This window comes from Somniosus microcephalus, chromosome 26 (genome assembly GCF_052327205.1).
Source record: "Somniosus microcephalus isolate GS21.2 chromosome 26, FLI_Smic_1.0, whole genome shotgun sequence".
NCBI classification, from domain to species: Eukaryota; Metazoa; Chordata; class Chondrichthyes; order Squaliformes; family Somniosidae; genus Somniosus; species Somniosus microcephalus.
Window position 1 is genome coordinate 6142266 of NC_141012.1, and position 23721 is coordinate 6165986.

Genomic DNA, 23721 nt, shown 5'->3' on the forward strand with positions numbered 1-23721 from the left:
GGGAATACTGGATCACGTCTTTCAAAGAATGAACAAAATAACGAAGAACAAGTTAAATCCAAATGAAGTTCACAGCAATAAGTGAATGGTTACTTACAAGTGCAGTTCAGTTCATCTGACCAATCTCGGCAGTCATTATCCCCGTCACATCTCCAAGACAAGCGAATGCACATGCCACTGGCACAAGTAAACTCGTCACCCTTACAGTTGTTCGATGCTGTAGGGGTTTCAAGGAGGAAGAATTACAATGCCACTGCTTACACTTTGATAAGATTTATGTACAAAGGACCCATTCAATATGTTTGCTTAATCTTAGTGACCTTTTAAATTAAAAAAACTTTTTCAGATTGCTCACAATTTGACTAGAACAGAAACATTTTATAATTTTGCAGCTAGATACAAAGTTTGGCTCAGTTCCTTTATCCTAATGAATATTTTAGATAAAATGAATTTACTATCAAACGCAAGTCCTTAGCATATTTAGCTGGCTGTAATTTATGGGAAGACGGGAAACAGAATTATTTGAGGATGGCACATTGATTGTCAATAATGAACTGCTTGGGGAGAAGACTTCTACACCAACATCGATCATTAGAAGTCTTGTTTGTCGTGTTTCTAAATGATTAACTTTGTGAGAAGCAACAAATTCTTTGCAGCACACAGCAGAAGGACCCACTTGTATCCAGCCTGCGAGCCACAACGTACTTCATAAAAAAGGTGGGAGTGGAAAAACATTTTCCAAACAGAACGAAATAGTCAGTCATGCATATAAACCAAGACGACAGCTTTTTTTTTAATAAAAAGGTGCTTTCATGGGTTAACCCGTTTTAAGGTCCGAAAATTGCAGGTAAAATACTAGTGAGCCCTTCTACTGGATCTTACAAAGAACCGGTTGCTTCACACAAAGTTAATGACCCAGAAACACAACAACCAAGACTTCTAATGATCAAGCACTAGTATCAAGAAATCAAAATTGTTCAGTTACATTTTTCCATAAAACCTCCATACAAGTTAGCCAAATTCCACCGTCTTGGATGGGGAGACATCAAGAATTAACCCCCAACTATTTTATCACATTTACTTTTGTCTTTAGATGAACATATTAAATTATATTATAACAGATAGGGTAGAATTTTGGTTTTAAGATGATATACTAAAATTAGAATACAAAACATGGCCCAGTCAGGTTCATGCCCAAGATTCTTTCCCAATCTCAGCCACAGGCCCCTGGCAAGACCCTAGCCCCTGGGTGGGGGGGGGGGGGGGGGGTGGAAAAGTAATTTCACACAATTAGTGCAAATATCTTCCAGTTGGTTGGACAGAAGTTGGTGCCTGCCCTCTGCTGGAGATGGGTTCAAACTGCAAGGAACTCCACACTGGAAATAAATTACTTGAAAAAATATGGGTTTAGGAAAACAATTTTTTTTAAATGCGCTTTTAGGTTTACACAGGACAGAATAATAAGTACCACAGTTTAGTGATTTGGCATATTCATTGCTATAGACTCTTTAATAAATGTGACTAAAGCTCCTGAAGTCACTTACAGCAATGCTCCTCGTCACTATTGTCCCCACAATCATCTTCACGATCACATTTGTACGACAGTGGAATACACATCCCCGATGATCGACACTTAAACTGAGAGCTGGGATCGCAAGCAGCTGTTGCTGTGAAAAGGGGAAAAAGTGCTCATGCTTACTAAACCTATACTTTGTGCGTCATAACACTACAATATCACATTATTTTGAATCCTGCATTAACAAGAGGACAAAAACCTGCAAGACAGCCAAATGTCATTATTACAAACTCTTGGTGGCGAGCAAGATGTCTTTCACAAGCAGTATGCTTAGCATAGTAAAGGTAACCTCAGGTGAGATGGATAACCTTATACGGCAAAACAGGCGAGAGCTTCCACTACAACCCACATGCAACATAAACATCCCAGTGAAGCCTCAGGTGCAATCTGTTATTGTAGCATTACCCATCAGAGATAACTGCACAATACTTGGCACAGCTGCTAAATTCAAAGAGTACTTACGACAATTTCTTTCATCACTGTAGTCACCACAGTCATTATCATCATCACACTTCCAAATGTTGCTGATGCATTTACCATTGGAGCACCTGTACTGATGCGGCAGACAAGCACGTTCTACAATAAAATAAACACACATTTAAGGAACAGGTGAACAGCTCGAGGACAAAGCAGAAGTTCTAATGCCCTTGGAGGGGGAAGGGCTACATGGATATCAGGTAATTTCAAGCAGGTGGTAAGATTTTGGCTGGGACTGAACAATAAACGCACTCCTGCCACAAAACCAGAAACGGTGTCGAAAGTAATTGTTATGGGGGGAGGGTAACAGGAGGAGGGGAACAAATATTCCATGTAAAATCAATTTATCCAGTTTAGGCAACAGAAGTTTGTTGTAGCACTTCCCATCTTTGCAGCTTCAAGATGATGTATAATCACCTGCAAACAAGACAGTTTCCTTCATCGCCAACCCAAACATTCCTTTACTGTTGACACGTCTCTATTTACAGTACAACTGTAGTATTGATAGGCAGCAGTTTCACTTTGCACTAACATGACAGATGTAGTGTGAAGGCAGCTTCAGAAGCCATTTTAGCTCCAACGAGAGAGCATGAAGTTTAATAATCGGACTCTACATTTCAAGGTTACATTTATATGGTCATTTCTGCATCGCTGCTAAGAGGATTCCACTTGGCAGAGAGGCAAAACTGACAGTATAAGGAAATGGATCCCTTGGTGAGGCCACCTCACACCACTCTGCCTTGACACTACTTAAAGCACAGCTCGAATGCGGTGACAAAACAGGTTTACAAAGTGAGCACATGTTCTGATGGACCTCCTGAACACAAAATTATTTGGAGTTTTTTTTTTTTTTTAAAAAGAGTGAAGATGGTCCCACCTACACCCTCAAATCATTTAAAATCTCCCCACCGGGAGCATTGCTCTGCACATGCCTGCACAGACCTCTCCCTCCCAGACCAGAGTTAATTGCAGCCAGACAGTATAAACAAGGTACTGCCTGCTGCAAATTGATACTATAACTACTGATCTGAGATCAGTAACTAGAGTATAACTGCATCCTAACATCTGCTGTTTCCTGGTGACAATTACATACAGACTACTCTCAAAGTGCATAAAAGCTCCTAGATTTGTCAACATCTGCATGTCAATATTAAAATTAAATCGATAATTCAACAGCCAAGGCCCTATAAAATCAGAAAATGCTGGAAAACACCAAGCAAGGTCAGGCAGCATTTGTGGGGAACGGAAGGTAGGGTTAACGTTTCACGTCTGATGACCCTTGATCAGAACCAGATCATCAGACCTAAAACATTAACCCTACCTTCACCTCTCCAAAGATTCTGCCCGGCCTGCTGAGTGCTTCCAGCATGTTCCATTTTTATTTCAGATTCCCAGCATCTGCAGTATTTTGCTTTTTACCTTCTGAAATCATGCTGCCTTAAATATTAAAAATCTTATTTGTTTCCAATCATCTGGTATGAAAGTAAAAAGACAAGGCAACAACAATCGGGATCCTCCTCGTCAATGTTCTCCCGCCCCATCACCCCCCCCCAGCTTTCTTAACTCCTTGCTAAGGGAATAAAGGGATATGGGGATAGGGTAGGAAAGTGGAGTTGACATAGAAGCTCTTACTGAATGGTGGAGCAGGCTCGAGGGGCGGTATGGTGCACTCCTACTCATGTTCTTCTAAATATGCTGGGGTGTAGCGACCTCCGCTGGGAGCACAGCGATGCATCACACCACCAATCTCTACGCTGTCACTGATACTGGCAATAGCTAAAAAGGACATCGTGGCCCAGTGATCACAAAGTATTTAGGCATTGCTAGCTGCACAAACAGGCACTCACCTTGTCTCACACAGGTGGTATTCCTGAGCAAGTAGCCATGTGGACACTCACAACTAACATCCCCAGATTGTAAAACTGTGCTCTTCACTCCTTCGGGACACGCACATCTCCTGCCGTGAGGTTTAGGAAGGCAAAGCAAACTGCAGGTATTCTCCATACATGCATTGCTCCCTTTAAAATAAATAAAGAATGTTAGGAAAAGCTACAAGTAACAGTTGCGTGAACTATTATTGAAGGGTGCCAACCTGAAGTTCACCAAACCTTTCTATTACCAGATGTGGAAGGGCTTGTGTATAGACAGTATTTTCTATTTCAATGTGAACTGCTGCTCTAGAGTAGCGTTCGGGTATGTTACCACAGATACAACTTAGGGGGCAGCAGAAATGAAAACAAAAGGTCTGTGAATGAATCACCAACAATGATTAGGTGTGCAAGTGAAAAAATTGGATTTTCTCAGTGTCACGGTAACCATTAGCTAGTACTGCCACTTCCACAGTCACCAGGATATTAAACTCAGAAGTTTTACAGATCCATCCTTTTCAGGATGCCAGCCCTACAAACCTCCAAGAAATCTGCGTTCCTCCAACTCTGACCTCTTGTGCTTCCCCCACTCCCTTTGCCCCGCCATTGGCGACCGTGCCTTTAACTGTCTAGGCCCCAAGCTCTGGAATTCCTTCCCTGAACTTCTCGGTCTCTCTCTCCTCCTTCATCACCCTCCTTAAAACCCACCTGCCTGACCAAGCTTTTAGTGACCCCCTCCTGTTATCTCCTCCTTTGGCTCGGTGTCGATTTTTGTCTGATAACGCTCCTGCGAAGCACCTAGGAATGTTTTTCTATGTTAAAGGCAAGTTGTTAAATAACTGGGTACATTCCAAAGGGTTGATCATAAGTGGTCGGAGCGAGAGCCGGCTATCACTGCAGCTTCTGGATAAGTTTGAAAACAGTTGCATTATGCAACTGAATTTTGCTGGCAAAACAGACAATATACATTCCTGGAGTAGCGGCACCGAGGAAACTCATTCTATTGTTTCCTTTTGCAGAGCTGAGACACGGGCACTGAGGTGACCTGGTGATATTACAGCACAGCATTCTGCTTGCCTGGAGAGTCCTCTCCCCAGCTCAGTGTGTGTTGATCAGGTGGCTCTCTCCGCACGATACCTGGGCATAACCTGCAGTATGTAATTTCTCTCATTCCCCCCACAATCGTGCCCTTGGTGTCCAACAAAATATGTTAAACAGTCCAATGATAATTCACCCAATCTTCTATGATTTCCTTTTCCAGCCATCTAATCTTTGTGCTATCAAACGATCGTTGGGTTATATTTACATTTTAATGGCAGGCAAACAAAAAGCACCACAATTCATTCGTGTAGACAGGGAGCAAAACTAAAGTCCTACTATAACCAAAGTTACATAAAAGCTGCTACCTGTTGTCTTGCCCTTGTAGAACACCTTCATATCCATTACTCCAGTTAGACCAGTGACCAGGGATTCCACACCAGAGCCATCATGCTTATAGGCCCTAAAGATGCTCATCTGTGACCAATCATCCCAGTAGATTTGATTCTGAAAAAAGTAATGAACATCTTGGTCTTAATATTGAGTGCAAGCACACCATTCATACTATTCCACACTTCCTCACAATAAGAAAAGGAAGAGTTTGCATTTATTTAGGGCATTGTCACTTCCTCAGGACATCACAAAGTACTTTACACCATTGAATTACTTTTGAATTGCAGTTACCTTATGTAATGTGACAGCCAATTGCACATCTCAAGGTCCCACAAACATTAAATGAATGACACTGCTTATTTGTGGGTGCTGATTGAGGGAGGAATGTTGGTTGGGACCCTGGGAGAACTCCATGCTCCTGTTCGATTAGTGCTAGGGGATCTTTGATGTCCACCTAAACAGGATCTTGGTTTAATATCTCACCTAAAAGACAGCACCCTCCAGCAATACAGCATTTCCTCAGTAATGCACCGAAAGATCAGCCTAGATTATGTGCTCAAGTGCTGGGCCCGGGTATTTCAAAGGCTCACACATGAAGGCTGGCCAGTTGGGTGATGTATCAGAGGGCTTTTGACACTTGTGTCAGCCATGGATCAGTGGGCAGCACTCTCGCCTGAGTCAAAAGGTTGAGAGTTCAAGTCCCACTCCAGGGACTTAAGCACAAAAATGCAGGTTGACACTCCAGTGCAGTGCTGAGTGAGTGGTGCACTGCTGAAGGTGCCGTCTTTCAGATGAGACGTTAAACCAAGGCCCGGTCTCTCTCTCTCAGATGGACGTAAAAGATCCCATGGCACTATTTCGAAGAGGAGCAGGGGAGTTATCCCTGGTGTCCTGGGCCAATATTTATTCCTCAATCAACATCACTAAAAAAAAAATTGCTGTGTGTGGGAGCTTGCTGTGTGCAAATTGACTGCCACGTTTCCTATATTACATCAGTGACTACACTTCAAAAAGTACTTCATTGGCTGTAAAGCGCTTTGGGACATCCGGTGGTCATGAAAGGCGCTATAGAAATGCAAGTCTTTCTTTTTTGTGGATTGAAATCGGAGCACGTCGGCTCATTCAGAAAGCAAGGATAAAAATTGGGGTGGGGAAAAACTGGGAAATAATAAACATTAACTTGGGCAAGTATAAAAATCCATACAGACACTCGAGCACTCATCTGTTTAACCTTTCAAAATGCAGTACATCTGGTATTCAGCAATGATTTCTCATCTGCAAGACGGCACCTCCGACAGTGCATCAAGCTAAAACATTTAGCGGCAGTTAGACAGTGTGCACTTAAATGTTTCATTTAGGTAAAACTGTCTCCATCACAACAGTTTTACTTATTTGTGGGAACTCATGGAAACTAAACAAGCTACTGAACAAAATTAAAGAGAACTAATTTTAGGAAAATGATACTATGAAAACTACTTACATCCCATGCACTTATTATTTCTTAACATACAGAAGCAGCTTGAAAATCAGGATACCAAATAGGGCTAATTTCAAATGAAAAACAAATGAAGGAGTAGTGACCAAGTGTGCTGCTACATAAACATTTGATTTCACAATTACCAGAATCATTATTTATTTTTAAACCCCTCTTGAACTTCTTGGTTTGTTTCTTGCAAGTGACATTTTAAGTCACTTACCTTAAAGACACTAATGGCATATGGATGAGGAAGGTTCTGTATCAATACAGATCTGTGGCCACCACTGAAGTCCGCTCGTTCAATTCGGTCAACATAGGCTTCAGTCCAATAGATCCAGGAGTTGTCCACAGTAATTCCGTTCGGCCATTTAATGCCATCAGTAATGATTCGAGTGGCATTAGATGCATCCATCTCACTTCTGTAAATGCCCACTGCCTCATCGCCCCAGTCTGTCCAAAACATCAAGCTGTAGAGAGAATATTAGGACAGATAAAATTTACCGTCTTACACATTATATTTAAATTTGTCTGCGCTAACATTTGCTGCATCAGAGGACAGGCATCCTTTAACAACATACAACAACTGCTTGCAATCCAGTTTTAAAAGGAAAAAAAGTACAGGTAGTGACCTTTCTCATTGTTTTATTATCTCATAACATAGGGGTTCAGTAGGAACAAGTAATTCTAGCAATATTGGAGGAATAGAAAAACTGGATTCTATGAAATTCAAACTTCAATAACTATTCAAAATAAGAACACAAATCTACACACTTCCACCTATGCCAAGGAAAATGGATAAGACTCTGTCTCTCAGAGACCAAAAGGATGCATCACCACCACTTCGTCAGCATCCCCACCCCAAATCAAAGGCTATTTCTTCTTCAAAGCAAAAAAAGTATTACCACAAATAGTGCACCCCACTAGACTAACAAACTGGACAAGAACCACCACTTAAATCTAAAGTTCTTAAAAAAAAAAGTAATTTATCTTTGAGGCTGTGAGTGAAGTTATATACTGCTCATCAGTGAAATTTACAGCAGGATGTACAAGAACGTTGTGTTCATCTCTGCACAGGGGATTAAGAGTCGTGGCAAGACTGTGTACTAGTATTTTGGTATAAATGCAAGTTAGTTCATGTGACACTTCTACAGTAAGTTCTTACTGTCAGCTGCATCATCCGATGGCAGCAAGGGAAGGGGATGCAATTGCTGTCAGCAGCACCTTCCAAACCCGCGACCTCATCCACCTAGAAGGACAAGGGCAGCAGGCACAGGGGAACACCATCTCCTCCAAGTTCCCCTCCAAGTCACACACCATCCCGATTTGGAAATATATCGCCGATCCTTCATCGTCGCTGGGTCAAAATCCTGGAACTCCCTCCCTAACAGCACTGTGGGAGCACCTTCACCACACGGACTGCAGCGGTTCAAGGCGGCGGCTCACCACCACCTTCTCGAGGGCAATTAGGGACGGACAATAAATGCTGGCCTTGCCAGCGATGCCCACATACAATAAATCCGTTCAAGGTTCTTACTCCCTGTGGGGACAGGAGCAGGGACTGCAGGGAGGATGAGCAACCTGGCCACAGCACCGTGGAACGGGGGGCCATTCAAGAGGGGGGAGTAAATAGAAATGTTGTAGTGGTAGGGGATAGTATTATTAGGGGGATAGATAGAGTTCTCTGCAGCCGAGAGCGAGAGTCCCGAAGGCTGTGTTGCCTACCCGGTGCCAGGGTTAAAGACATCTCCTCTGGGCTGGAAAGAAACTTGCAGTGGGAGGGGGTGGATCCAGTTGTCGTGGTCCATGTTGGTACAAACGACGTAGATAGGACTAGGAAGCCGGTTCTGTTAAAGGAGTATGAGCAGCTAGGGGTCAAATTAAAAAACAGAACCTCAAGGGTAATAATCTCTGGATTGTTACCTGAGCCACGAGCGAATTTGGCTAGGACAAATAAAATTAGAGAGTTAAATGCATGGCTCAAAGACTGGTGTGGGAGAAATGGGTTTTGCTTCCTGGGACGCTGGCACCAGTACTGGGGCAGGAGGGAGCTGTTCCGTTGGGACGGGCTTCACTTGGCCAGTGCTGGGACTAGAGTCCTGGTGGATCATATAACTAGGGCTGTAGAGAGGGCTTTAAACTAACTGGTGGGGGGGAGGTTCCTAGAGAGCAAATAATAAAAATGACAACAGAGAAGGTCATAGACTTAGGTAGCAGTGGGGAAATTAAAAACCAGAGCGTGTCAGGAAGGGGCAGAAGGTATGGAGTAAAAAGGTAAAGTAATAAAAAGGGCAAAAGCAGGAACTAAGTGTCACAAAACATATTTGAAAGTTCTCTATCTGAATGCACGTAGCATTCGTAACAAAATAGACGAGTTAATGGCACAAATAACTACATATGGGTATGATCTTGTGGCCATTACAGAAACATGGCTGCAGGGTGGCAATGCCTGGGAATTAAACATACCAGGTTATTTAACGATCAGGAAGGACAGGCAGGAAGGAAGGGGAGGTGGGGTGGCTATGTTAATAAAGGAAGGAATCACTGTAATACAGAGAAATGATATTGGGTCAAAAGATCAGGATAATGAAACAGTTTGGGTGGAGGTAAGGAATCATAAGGGGAAAAAAAACACGAGTGGGCATAGTCTATAGGCCTCCGAACAGTTGCAACTCTGTTGGACGGAGTATCAATCAGGAAATAGTTGAGGCTTGTAATAAGGGAACATCTATAATTATGGGGGATTTTAACTATCATATTAATTGGACAAATCAAATTGGGCAGGGCTGCCTTGAGGATGAGTTCATTGAGTGTATTAGGGATGGGTTTCTTGAGCAGTATGTAACTGAACCGACCAGGGGGCAAGCAACCTTAGATCTGGTCCTGTGTAACGAGACAGGATTAATTAAAAATGTCCTAGTAAAGGATCCCCTTGGAATGAGTGACCATAACATGGTTGAATTCCATATTCAATTAGAGGGTGAGAAGGTTGGATCTCAAACAAGCGTGCTAAGCTTGAATAAAGGAGACTATGAAGGTATGAGAGTGGAATTGAGTAGAGTGGATTGGGAAAATAGATTAAAGGGTAAGACGATACATGATCAGTGGTGTATATTTAAGGAGTTATTTTACAACTTCCAAAAAATATATATTCCACTGAGAAGAAAAGGGTGTAAAAGACAGCCATCCGTGGCTAAGTAAAGAAATTAAGGATAGTATTCGACTAAAAACAAGGGCATATAAGGTAGCCAAATCTAGTGGGAGGATAGAGGATTGGGAAAACTTTAAAAGACAGCAAAAAATAACAAAAAGATTGATTAAGAAAGGGAAGATAGATTATGAAAGTAAATTAGCAAAAAATATAAAAACAGACAGTAAGAGTTTTTATAGTTATATAAAAAGAAAAAGGGTGGCTAAAGTAAATGTTGGTCCCTTAGAGGATGAGACCGGGAAATTAATGGTGGGAAATATGGAGATGGCAAAAACACTGAATGAATATTTTGTATCAGTCTTTACAGTAGAGGACACTAAGAATATCCCAACACTGGACAAACAGGGGGCTATGGGGGGGGAGGAGCTAAACACGATCAAAATCACTAAGGAAGTGGTACTCGGTAAAATAATGGGACTCAAGGCAGATAAATCACCTGGACCTGATGGCTTACATCCTAGGGTCTTGAGGGAAGTGGCGGTAGGGATTGTGGATGCATTGGTAATAATTTTCCAAAACTCCCTGGACTCAGCAAAGGTCCCGGCAGACTGGAAAACTGCTAATGTAACACCCTTATTTAAAAAGGGCAGTAGATAGAAGGCTGGAAACTATAGACCGGTTAGCCTAACATCTGTGGTAGGTAAAATTTTGGAGTCCATTATTAAGGAGACAGTAACAGGACATTTGGATAATCATAATTTAATTAGGACAAAGTCAGCATGGTTTTATGAAGGGGAAGTCATGTTTGACAAATTTGCTGGAGTTCTTTGAGGAAGTAACATATAGGGTGGATAAAGGGGAACCAGTGGACGTAGTATATTTAGACTTCCAAAAGGCATTTGACAAGGTGCCACACAAAAGATTATTGCTTAAGATAAAAAATCACGGGATTGGGGGTAATATTCTGGCATGGATAGAGGATTGGCTATCTAACAGAAGGCAGAGAGTTGGGATAAATGGTTCATTCTCAGACTGGCAATCAGTAACTAGTGGTGTTCCGCAGGGGTCAGTGCTGGGTCCCCAACTCTTTACAATCTATATTAATGATTTGGAGGAGGGGACCGAGTGTAACATATCAAAGTTTGCAGATGATACTAAGATGGGAGGGAAAGTAGTGAGTGAGGAGGACATAAAAATCCTGCAAGGGGACATAGACAGGCTAAGTAAGTGGGCAGAGATTTGGCAGATGGAATACAATACTGGAAAGTGGGAGGTTATGCACTTTGGCAGGAAAAATCGTAGAGCAAGTTATTATCTTAATGGCAAGACTCTGGAAAGTACTGAAGTACAAAGGGATCTGGGGGTCCTGGTGCACGAAACTCAAAAGGTTAGTATGCAGGTGCAGCAAGTGATTAAGAAGGCCAATGGAATGTTGGCTTTCATTGCTAGGGGGATAGAATATAAAAATAGGGAGGTATTGCTTCAGTTGTACAAGGTATTGGTGAGACCGCACCTGGAATACTGCATACAGTTTTGGTGTCCATACTTAAGGAAAGACATACTTGCCCTCGAGTCAGTAGAAAGAAGGTTCACTCGGTTAATCCCGGGGATGAGGGGATGGACATATGAGGAGAGGTTGAGTAGATTGGGACTCTACTCATTGGAGTTCAGAAGAATGAGAGGCGATCTTATTGAAACATAAGATTGTGAAGGGGTTGGATCGGGTGGATGCGGGGAGGATGTTCCCGATGATGGGTGAAATTAGAACTAGGGGGCATAGTCTTAGAATAAGGGGCTGCTCTTTCAAAACTGAGATGAGGAGGAACTACTTCACTCAGAGGGTGGTAGGTCCATGGAATATGCTGCCCCAAAAAGCTGCAGAAATTACATCATTACATAAATTTAAAACAGAAATAGACAGTTTCCTAGAAGTAAAGGGAATTAAGGGTTACGGGGAGCGGGCAGGAATTTGGACACGAGTCTAGGTTCGGATCGGACATGGCCCTGTGGGTAGCGGAGCGGGCCCAGGGGCCGTGTAGCCTGATCCTGCTCCTATTTCATGTGTCTAATTCTGTTAGATTCAGGAGATGGTTCTGTGATAGTGGATTGGCGGTTAGGATCAGATCAGCCATGATCTTATTGAATGGCGGAGCAGGCTCGAGGGGCCGATTGGCCTACTCCTATTTCTTATGTTCTTATGTAAATCGAATTTAAAAAAAGCAGACCTGCAGTATTCCCAATATCACTGTTAGTTTCGAATATAAAGCACAGAGCCTTTGGGTACCAGAGTCAGACCCACATTTTTTTGGGTCCTGCTAGCTGCAGTAAAGAAAGAAAAACTTGCATTTCTATAGCGCCTTTCACGACCACATGATTTCTCAAAGCGCTTTACAGCCAGTGAAGTGCTTTTTGAAGTGGAGTCACTGTTGTAACGTGGGTCACCATTTATTTCTAAGGTGGTGGAGCCAGATCACATCGTCTTTTAACCATCCAATATGTTTTTCGCCCCCATCTCCAATTGACCCTGATTTGTAATGGTGGCAGAAAGGAAGTTTTTTTTAAAAAGCAAGGGACCGGCGGGTGCAGATCACAGCTCTCCATTTGAGCATCTTTCTCTGGGCCCCTAATCAAATGTAAAAATTCTCTTCTGTATTGCCTGGCAGGTGTCTAAAGAGGATAAGCGGCAGAGACCTGGAAGGAGGCCCCTGCCTGTTTCCGCAGCCAAGAAATGCATTAACTTAACTCGAGGGAGGGAGGGAGGAAGAACATAATCCACATGGGGGAAATCCAAACTAATCAAATACAGGTCCTGCTGGAACAATATCCAGTTCCAGTTTCATCCTGTTTTAGGATCTCTCTGCCTCTCTCTCCGCCTTTAAGACGCCCCTTAAAACCTACCTCTTTGACCATGCTTTTGGTCACCTCTCCTTATGTGGCTCAGTGTCAAATTTTGTTTGAGAACGCTCCTGTGAAGCGCTTTGGGGCGTTTGACTACAGTAAAGGCGCTGTAAAAATCAAAAGTTGTTTTTGTAGGAAAAGGCTGTTCATTTTTTGCCGATTCTAAAGCCAAACAGGTAAAAGGGCAAAACAGAGGGCAAGGCTCAGCATAATGGCATGAGTTTGAGGTTCGCTTTCCTACTGATGGAAATGCATTAAAAACTATTCATTAATAATTTATTTTAATGTGGACATTTGTGTGTCTGTACAACCCACCGAAAAAATGGACCATCCAATCAATACACACAGGTGGCAATCTATGTATGAAAGCAACGCAGTGAAGGGGCAGTTCCTTCTCGTCTAAAATCAGCTGCCAACATGAAGCTCTTGCAATGCGGGCCTGTGCCACTGGATGGCAGAAATTCGCTTGGCGTGTAATTTAGTGCATGTCAGCACCCTCTAGTGTTAGCAAAGTGCAGCTTCAATGAACCAAATTTACAGATGTTAACAATGAAAGCAATCCATTTGTAAGCTGGCCTGTATGAATTCACTTCCCAATCAGTCAACATTGGGAAGTGTTTGAGGCAAGGTGGAAACAGACTCACTGGCGAGGTACTGGAACACTACTGTATTGAGTGGCGGGAATGTGCTAGTGATGGGCAACACTTTTATACCAAAATAAGTGATGGTGCCTTCCAATATCTGGTTCGCTCCCACTCTATCACCAAGTCAAAGACAGCCAACTCCTCGAAGTGACCGTCAACACAAACTAGTACATCATTTGGCTTCATTTCATTGCGGCATAGCTTCCATGAAGTTATCAATAGTTGCCCACTACTACCCCAGAGCCACTCCCAGCCCTCCTTTTAATTGCTGCTCCTCGATACCGCCCCTGGATGCAGGCTATTTGGAAGCTGCACGTGACTACTGCTGGTCATAGTTCCACCATGGAACCACCAGAGGATTATGGACAATTGTATATAATTCCTTTTACAGCAATGTAGTACAGCTGGGGGCTGCACCTTTAATGTATCTGTTAACTGTACTAGGGCTTCTTTCCTGTACTCCGCGTGATGACGTCATGCCGTCTGTCACGTGATCTCTCAACGGCGGGAAGAACCTGATGACGTCATGACGTCAGAGCTCGGAACCTTCTAGCAGTAGAGCTCAGAACCTGCTAGCAGTAGAGCTCGGAACCTTCTAGCAGTAGAGCTCGGAACCTTCTAGCAGTAGAGCTCGGAACCTTCTAGCAGTAGAGCTCGGAACCTGCTGGCAGTAGAGCTCGGAACCTGCTGGCAGTAGAGCTCGGAACCTGCTAGCAGTTGAGCTCGGAACCTTCTAGCAGTTTTCCAGAGAGGCTTTCAAGCAGACCAGACCTATTTGCATTGTATCCTACAGTTTCCTGTACAGCTTCGTTTGTTCATTAAATTTTATTGTTTTTGATTTTCTGAGTCGATCTCAATTCTTCGGCTAGGAACCCCAGTTCCTACACTTCCATATTTAATCCCTATAGCAACTTTTGGGGTTTTCCTGGCAAACCATACAATGTTACACACGACAGAGACACAAGTGCTGGAAACTTACCCTTCATTAGGAATTAGTACGAGAGCCCTTGGATGATCTAATATGGTGGAATTTAGCAGAGTGAGGCGAAGGTCTCCATCAGGGTTTGAAACCTAACGAATGAGAAAGTAAATTTTAAAAAACGTATAAATTTATAATTTCTTTCTTCTCCCCAGGCTTTATTCTTTAACCAACCAGATTTGCAAAACTGAAGCTCTGGGTATGTGCTATTGCAATAGATCAATATCAAATCACTGCATTGAATTTATTCACTGGAATTAAAAAATAAATACATGGGTAGGAGGAGTCAGCTTCCATAATAAAAAATTTAACTTCAAAGCGCTGATCGAACTGACTGTCCCGTTGATGACTGCTTCATTCCGAGTAAAAGCTCCAAGTTTAATCTTCGTATAGACATCCAGCAGAATTACATGCGTTTATTTTGGGGGAATTTTATGTTCAAGGGAGCATTGAGGAACACTCATTCATATTTTTGCACCATCTCAACTAGAACATAGATTGGAAGCAATGTAAAAGTCCCTCCACACTACCCGAGCAACATCTTGACTTCACAGTCGGATTTCCTATGCATGTGATCTTTATGTTCCACACCAGCCATCCTAAGGAATGGCTACAAATGTCAGGTTAACAATCAGTTTTTGTGCTGTGGCTCTGCATCCACTTGCAATAGGGGCAAAACAGACTAAATACTTTGCACTTGAGGTTCTTAGCAGCCTGACGCAAGAAGTTTTCAATCTTATCATCTCAATCTGGTCATAGAGCAAAAAGGTTGAGAAACCGTCTTCCAAGCTATTACACCGGTTTCGGCGTTTTTTTCTTTCTAATAAAGGAAGGAATATTATCCAAAATCAAAGAGCACGTTCAAGGCTAGCAGTTCAGTGGGAAGCTATACAACACAGTTCTCTGAGGAAAGGTCATCGACCTGAAACGTTAACTATGTTTCTCTCTGTCCACAGATGCTGCCTGACCTACCGAGTGTTTCCAGCATTTTCGGTTTTAATTTTTAAACTACACAGCACAGTCTGGTGTGGAGTCGGACAGCCTGCAAGTACCACATTTCATCTCTGATCTGCGCCAAATTAGCCCATCGCAGCCAGCAGAGTAGTAGGGTCGAAGGAGAGAGGGACACCATGTTAGCCTGACTTTGTACTTCTGAGCACTATCCAAAGTTCTATATGTTGAAATAGGTGGGGGTTGAGGCTTAGCTGATCTTGTACCCGGCTGACAGTCCAGGCTCAAAACGTACCAAAATGGTTAAAACCTGCCAAATACTTGATTGAAAGATTAGATTCCAGGTGGAGTTTATTTAATGAACTCTTATTTGATGAAAACATTATTTTACTTTTTTTTTAAAAAAAAGAATAAACTTCTATTTGCCGTGGTATTTGAATGGATTTGGTACATGTTGGGCAACTGAAAGGAAGGTTAGAGAGCACTTTAGCAAGTGAAGCAGAGGCGTCTAAATCAACGTGACAAATCAATGTGTTCAGAATTTCAGGAATACTAAATTGTTTCAATTGCATTGAAAGATTCTGAAATGTAGATGTAATTAGATTTGATACAAGTTATTGTATTTTTCCTCGATGTATCAGTTTACAATGCGGTTTTAAAAAAAGGTCTTGTTCTGAAAATACTGTCAGAATGACAGAAAAAGGATCAGCCGTGATGGCGGAGCAGGCTCGAAGGGCCGCACGGCCTACTCCTGCTCCTAATTCTTATGTTCTTATACAGAATGTGCCACTTGACTAGCTAGGTTCAAGGAACTATAGTTCACCGTGAATCACCATCTACAGAATAGCTGGAGAAAAAAAAAGAGGGGGGGGGCAAACTTAGAAGTCAGTAATGTCTCATTCCTGTCACTGAATACATGCAGCACACATGTGCTACGCTGGTCATATCTTTCTGGATATACCAGCATTATTTATCAACTACCAGTGCAAGGACTGATGCAACACATGCCTTACAGAACCCCTTCATCAGATGTCAAAAAGGCTAAACCTCAGCTTTCAAACAAGCTACAGCCAGTTTAATAAGAAGGAACGATTGTACAAAGATACCAGTATGCACTCAGCAAGGTTTTGGACCCAAATGCAGTAGCAATGTCAAACTTATTTCAAGTAGATCATAAGAATAATCTATTAATAAGTGCCAATTAACCTAGCACCAACTGCACTGGTTTCTGATATACTGCAAGTTACATTATGAAGTCCTCCCATTCACATTTATATTTTACTCCTCCCATTCTCACTCCCACATCACTCAGTGGAGGAGTCTGGCAGACTGCTGTCCATGACACTTTTGATCCAGCCACTGCAAGGTGGAGTTATGGGCCAGGGTGGCTTTAAACCAATCACTTCTCGCTGTGAGGACCAGCCCAGCCTTTGACCAATGCTCTAATGGGTCACGGGCATTTAACACATTGCAATTTTTATAAATTATCTTTATCATATTTAAACAAACCATGTATTAGACTTGCCTCAAGTTTCTTTGCTCCAGCATCTATCCAGTACAGAAGCTGACTGATGGGGTCAAAGGCTAAAGCTTCCACCGTCTGCAGGCCATCCTTGATTATTAGATCCTGGCTCGTGTTTCCATTTAAGCACAAACGCTGAGCAGAGAAAAATCGATTATTAAAGAACATTGGAAATCTGGGAACTAAATTATAACCTAAAGCAATATATGAATGGCTCTGTATATCACTGGACCACTGTAACAAGGCTTTCAATACCTCATTCTGTCAAGATTAACACACATTTAAAAAAGTAAACCAAAATAAACAAATTTAAAGCACTACATTATTATTGATGTCGATAAGACACTCTGCCTTACAGCGCCCACCGGTCGCAGATGTCCCCAAGTGTACCGGTGGACTCCGCATGTTCCCTCACCAAGACTACCCGGTCACTGACTAAACCACGGAATATTGACAGGCAGCCAGAGCGACCCTTCCACTGGCCGTGAAAGGCTGTCTTCGCTGGGCCCAGGAGCAGACCTGTAAAGACACATGCATCCCCTGCAACTTAATGAAAGGGAGCTGCCCGTCGTAATTTACGCTGTGCATCTGACGGAAGAAAAACACCATACAACATCTTACTGCGTATTAGAAACATTCCATTTCATTTTCTGGTGTTGTTGGGAGTTCAAATGTCAGACAGTTCCACAACAGCAATGATATTTGCAGTTTAAAAAAAAAAAAATCTGAACTTGAAACTAAATTTTGTATGTTCCATATTTTGAAAAGGAATTAGCACCCCTCATCTGATGCACATCGATCCCTGAAGACTCTGAGAGAATAACTTGCAAATCCACTGATTAGGAGTTGGGATCCAATTACTCCTGGCCCAGATCTCTATCCAGATTCCAACATGCCTGATCCGTGCACCAAATCAACAACTACTGATGCAGTTAATGTGCCTGCAAAACTGTGGATTTAAATTCTGCCCATTTACCCTTGGCTCTTCTTTCGTGCCTTCCTTTCTTTCCCCTCCCTCTGTGTGCGCCTCTCCCTCTTTCCTCCTCCTCCCACCCCCCCCCGCCTCTGGCCCCTCCTCTATTCTAAATCCATACTTCATGTTGAATACAACTCTCTTTGCTCAACTGTGCTGGATGAAAAATATCCCATTAGGCTCTGAATGATCCGATTCTGAAATATGTAGAGCCATTAATGTTACTCACACCAACAAAATAAAAATACTCACCTGTGAAAATGCTCACATTCCCTTTTATGTACTCAAAGTGTCTGCAACCAACTCTCATAACAAAGCTGATTGATCAGTTCTTCATGCATTGACAACAATGCAATACCACAGACCTACTGAAGTCTCGTCACCAGGGGACCTCGCATATTGTATGTTATTATGCATGTAAAGTAGTTCAATAAAATTTTACGGCAGAAAAGTGGGACGAAATCTTCATATGCCAAAGGTAGTAAAGTTGAAGATATACAAGATGAAAGTCTGCACAAAAGTTTATTTCACTCAGGGGTGAGTTACAGGTCTCACCGCTGTATAACAAAACTAGGGCAGTGTTACAGATGCAAGTCTTGCTGCAATGTTAAGAATTGAATTCAAACGCATCTCTGAAGGACGGGGTTACACCATCCAAAAAACCCTCTTAATAAAGTAGAATTATAATTTTAAATGTTACATACATTTAACATGATTAAAATCTCAAGATATTTATTAAAATATCCTAAATAAGTCAAACTTGGGTAACATTCACAGTCCAAATAATAATTTGATCATATTTCAACCCAAGCCCCCTCAAAATCGTTCCATGACATCTGACAAAAGAGACCATTAACAGGCTGATAATGAACTAGCTTATAAAAGGAGGCCAGTGGCTGGAAAGTGATTTTTTACCAATATATGGTTTCTCTGTTGTATTAAAACAGATCAGCAAAGTTTTATATACTGCTTATCTCACCTCTCAAAATTAAGAGTAGCAGACTGTGCTCACCTGGATAACATCCTGCGAAATATCGGCCCAATATATGCAGTTGCCTTCGTAATCAAAATCCAAAGCTACAGTGCCTCGTAGGTCCTGCAGAGGCAATACCTCATCTGTACCCCTGGAGAGATCATAGCGATGAATAGAGCTCCTTAGAGCATAAAGCAGGAACTCATTTTCCTCTGCAAGCAGAATCAAAAAAAATTATTTATTTAAATGCCTTAACTGTGTAGATGGTGCATGACAATATGTAGGCACTACAGTACTAAACAATTGCATGCCCAAAACATTCAGTTATAGGCAATACCATTATAACATGCCCTGTTCATCCCCCACTTGCAAATTCTTTGTCCACCCTCTAACCTTGGTTTGCTTTCCATTGTCTGTGCCTCTCCAAATGGTCTATCCTTGGGCCCCTCCTATTTCTCATCTACCCTCAGTGACATCATCCAAAAACAAAACATCAGGTTCCACATGTACATAGAAGACACTGACCTCTACCTCACCACCACCTCGCTTGACCCCCTCAACGGTCTCCAATATGTTGCACTGCTTGTCCGACATCCAGTACTGGAGGAGCAGAAATTTCCTCCAACTAAAGATCGGGAAGGCCGAAGCCACTGTCTATGGTCCTGACCACAGCTCTGCTTACTAGCCACCAACTTCATCCCTTCCCCTGGTCACTGTCTGAGGCTGAAGCAGACCGTTCGCAACCTTGGTGTCGTATCTGACCCCAAGATGAGCTTCCGACCACATATCCACTCCATCACCAAGATAGCCTCCCTTCCACTTCTAGAACATTGCCCGACTCCGCCCTTGTCTCAGCTCAGCTGCTGCTGAAACCCTCATTACCTCTTGACTTGATTATTCCAATACTCTCTGGGCGGCCTCACATCTTCCACCCTACATCAGCTTAAGCTCATCCAAAACTCAGCTGCCCGTATCCTAGTTCACGCCAGGTCCCGTTCACCCATCACCCCTGTGCTCGCTGACCTACATTGGCTCCCGGTCTGGCAACGCCTCGATTTTAAAATTCTCATTCTTGGTTTTCAATCTCTCCGTGGCCTTGCCCCTCCCCATCTCTGTAACCTCCTTCAGCCCTGCAACCCTCAAGAGATCTCTGCACGCCTCCAAATTCTGGCCTCTTGCGCATCCCCAATTTTAATCGCTCCACCATTGGCGGCTACGCCTTCAGCTGCCTGGGCCCTGAGCTCCGAATTCCCTCCCTAAACCTCTCCATCTCTCCGCCTCTCTCCTCCTTTAAGGCGCTCCTTAAAACCTACCTCTGACCAAGCTTTTGGTCATCTGTCCTAATGTCTCCTTATGTGGCTTGGTGTCAACTTCTTTTGATAACACTCCTGTGAAACGCCTTAGGATGTTTTACTACGTTAAAGGCGCTATATAAATGCAAGCTATTGTTGTTTTCACATTTTCTCTGATTGTTTCTATCTGTTTATCTCGCTTTTCATTCACTCTCTTCCACGCCTTTCTGCAAGAAAAATAGGAAGACTTTCCCTTCCAAATACATGTACAAGACCTTGATGTGATCCCGTTACTCACTACGACAACAGTTGTGAGCATTACCCCATCCCATACATTCACACCCATCTTGCAAGTGTCACTCTATGTGATATCATTCCTGCATATTTTTCTCAATGTTCATGTTGGGGATTTTGCTGACCACTGAACAATTGGGGAACAGTCCTTGGGTTTTGCCTTGTAAATAGTTTCTGCTTTTCTGTGGAAAGCAATCATCCTACCACACAGGTGATACTCCATGTTTGCCCATGTTGCCAAGCAAATTAAACAATTCGATCTCTCTTGTACCTCGCCACCTATCAGGGGAGGGGTACTGCCCATTCTCTATGGGTAACAACTTGTGCTTTCCCCCTCTCCAGATTGACAATGGGAAATGAAAACCACAATCCAAATATTTAAACCACCTCAAATGACCATAACCACACTCCTCTTCTCACCAAACCCCCTCTCAACTTATTATATACTCCGGACACTACACAATTGATGAAAGAAAAGCTCACGTATTAAGAATTGACATTTTGGTGAGGTACCAAGGGCAGACAACCAACCATTGAATTGAACCCCAGCAGGAGTCAACATTTCCAAAAACAAATGGGAGAAATAAGGATAAGATATCCATAAATGTGTTCAGACCAATGCCCACGAAACCTCATTATATTAATGCTGCACCTGGTTACCAGTCACTACAACCTCAAAAGCCTTGGTAAAGGTAAATGGTTACGACTTACCTCCCACAGGACAGGGCAGCATTTCCCCCTCCAAACGAGCCTCGACGTCACCGCCACGACAAGTATCACCTGAGATTTTACGGTAACTGGGTAAACAAATAAGGAACATGTCTATTTACACTGGGACTAAATCAATCACATGGCATTTCCAGTTAATCATTCTTAAATCCAAAATAAACACAGATAGACTGATTATCAAGTTCATCTTCAGCCAGGTTAACATTGCAGAACTGCCTACATTACAACAGTGACGAGGCTTCAAAAGTAATTAATTGACTGCAAAGCACTTTGGGATGTCCTGAAGTTGTGAATTGGTGCCATATAAATAAAAGTTAATTCTATAAATATTGTAAAAACAGTCTAGTTTTAGTTGATTTGAGAATGGTTTAAACACACAACAGCAGTCCTTAGTTATTGAATACCTACCCCTTTGTTCTCTTGTATGTAGAGCCAATGGGGCAGGGCACAGGTGGAGCGAACATATTGCCCGTGAACTCTGGATCAGGGGCGCAGACCTCGGATGAGAAGTCTTCACTCAGCTTGAAGCCGAAGTCACTAAAGGAGAGTATATATATTAGAAAGAATTATTGGCAGGAAATTTGCACTCTTGAAGCATTTTCAACAAAACACTGTTCACAAATATTAAAGGAAAGCAAAACGACTAGCATTTGAGAAGAATAGGATTGTATGTAAAAATAATTAAGAAACCTTGCAAAAAGTGTTTGGGCTTTCAAACAGCAAATATACATATAAATTTCGAGTAAACACTAACTCTCACTACAATATGCTTTTATCAACACCAACACCTTGGCTGCCTGTGCTTGCAAACATCGCACCACCACACCTATGCTGCGAATATGCAGTCTCCAGAGAATACAACCGCTACACCAGCAAAGACACGCCGATCCAGGCCGACTTGAACAACCTACCACCAACCCGTCTCAAATCTAGACGGCCATTCTGGACCGCCGCCGAAGCCCTTCAGCAATCTCCCCTCTGCCTTGATGACCGATGGCGAAACGCTTGGAGGAACTATGACATACGGAATGGATTCCTTATAGAGGACCCCACAGTACAACCTGAAGGATCAAACCTTCCTCACAAACAGTGGCCAACCATCAACCACCTCAGAACTGGTCATGGTAGATGCTGCCACCTTCTCCATAGATGGAAGATTAAAGCATCCCCATCATGCAACTGTGGAGCTCCTGATCAGACCCTGGAGCACATCATTGAGCACTGCCCTCAGAGGAAATTCGCAGGCAGCCTGCGAGATATCCACGCTGTTACACTGGAAGCTTTGACCTGGATATCTGGCTTGGATATTGACATTTGATTTGATTTGCTACTACCATACGAAAGACAACGACTACAATATCTGAGCACATCTTGCACAAAATTAATTCCAAATCCCAGATATGCTTGCCATTCTGATTTCACTTCGCTTTTACACTGAGCAAACCCCATATCCTGCAACTAAGTGCAAGCAATTCCATGGAAGATCCACCAATGAATACTCAAACAAACAAAAATCAATACAGATTTGCAGTAGAAAAATAAATCCTTAGTAAATACATGGAGTTGTGCTAAATTTAGGAACAGGAATGACCCCTCGAGCCTGCTCCGGCATTCAAGTAGATCATGAGTGATATTTACCTCAACTCCATGTCCCTCAATACCTTTACCCAACTAAAATCTATCGACCTCAAGTCTTGAAAGCTCTAACTATCCCCCAGCATCCACAATCTTTTGGGAGAGAATTCCAGATTTCTAGTACCCTTTGTGTGGAAAAAGTGCTTCCAGATTTCACTCCTGAATGGCCTCGCTCTAAATTTTATGATTATGTAATTTCAGAATCTTCTGACACTCAGCTTCATATAATGAGTGCAACATTCCTAAATCATTGGAACTTCAACAAGTAACTTTCTTCACTCGTGTTCTCAGCAACAAGTTGCTGGTTTTCAGGATTGCTGGTGATCAGTTTATATATTCGGACTGATGCACATTCCAGTATCGCAGGAATTTGCATCAAAAAAATACAATGTAAAGTTTGCGAAATCCAAAATGAGCAGGGTTTAAGCAGACTCCCTTCACAACTATATTCTCCGCTGCTCTAATGAAGGCGTCAACTCCTTGGTTGATACAGTTCTCCAGATGCTGGCTACCCTCTGATACAGTGCCCAAGTGCCCATTTTTCACACGAGCCTAAACAGCAAGCATCAGCAAGCTCTTGGATCATGTGGTGGGACAGTAATGCCAAACCCAATCCTATCCTTACCCTGAGCACCCCTATTGTCATCCCTGCTAAGATCAGTTATTTCAGCACAACCTGGAGATCAAACCTGGGACCTTCTTCATCTGCTTGGCTTAACTATCCTTGGGCAAAGGAGTAAACTATTACTATCGGGAAATCCAGGCTGAAGCAAATATTTTTTTGTTGCAACTACTTAATTATCAAGGATTTTTAACTGGGTATAATAAACTAATAAATGTGCATTTTGGAAGAA

At 42.6% G+C, this 23721-nt stretch overlaps 1 protein-coding gene across 2 annotated transcripts in view; it reads right to left on the reverse strand.

Moving 5' to 3' along the window:
- The window catches only part of sorl1 (sortilin-related receptor, L(DLR class) A repeats containing), a 238369-nt gene that overhangs the window by 83370 nt on the left and 131278 nt on the right, over positions 1-23721 (reverse strand). For both annotated transcript variants that reach the window (XM_085967698.1, XM_085967697.1), the window contains exons 15-25: positions 21641-21769; positions 21215-21300; positions 18957-19129; positions 16975-17106; positions 14499-14590; positions 7050-7296; positions 5328-5466; positions 3901-4071; positions 2039-2152; positions 1545-1667; positions 98-217 (exon numbers count right to left, since the gene is read on the reverse strand). In XM_085967698.1, the coding sequence (XP_085823824.1) occupies positions 98-217; positions 1545-1667; positions 2039-2152; positions 3901-4071; positions 5328-5466; positions 7050-7296; positions 14499-14590; positions 16975-17106; positions 18957-19129; positions 21215-21300; positions 21641-21769 (1526 nt within the window). The remainder of the gene's footprint in view (positions 1-97; positions 218-1544; positions 1668-2038; positions 2153-3900; positions 4072-5327; positions 5467-7049; positions 7297-14498; positions 14591-16974; positions 17107-18956; positions 19130-21214; positions 21301-21640; positions 21770-23721) is intronic.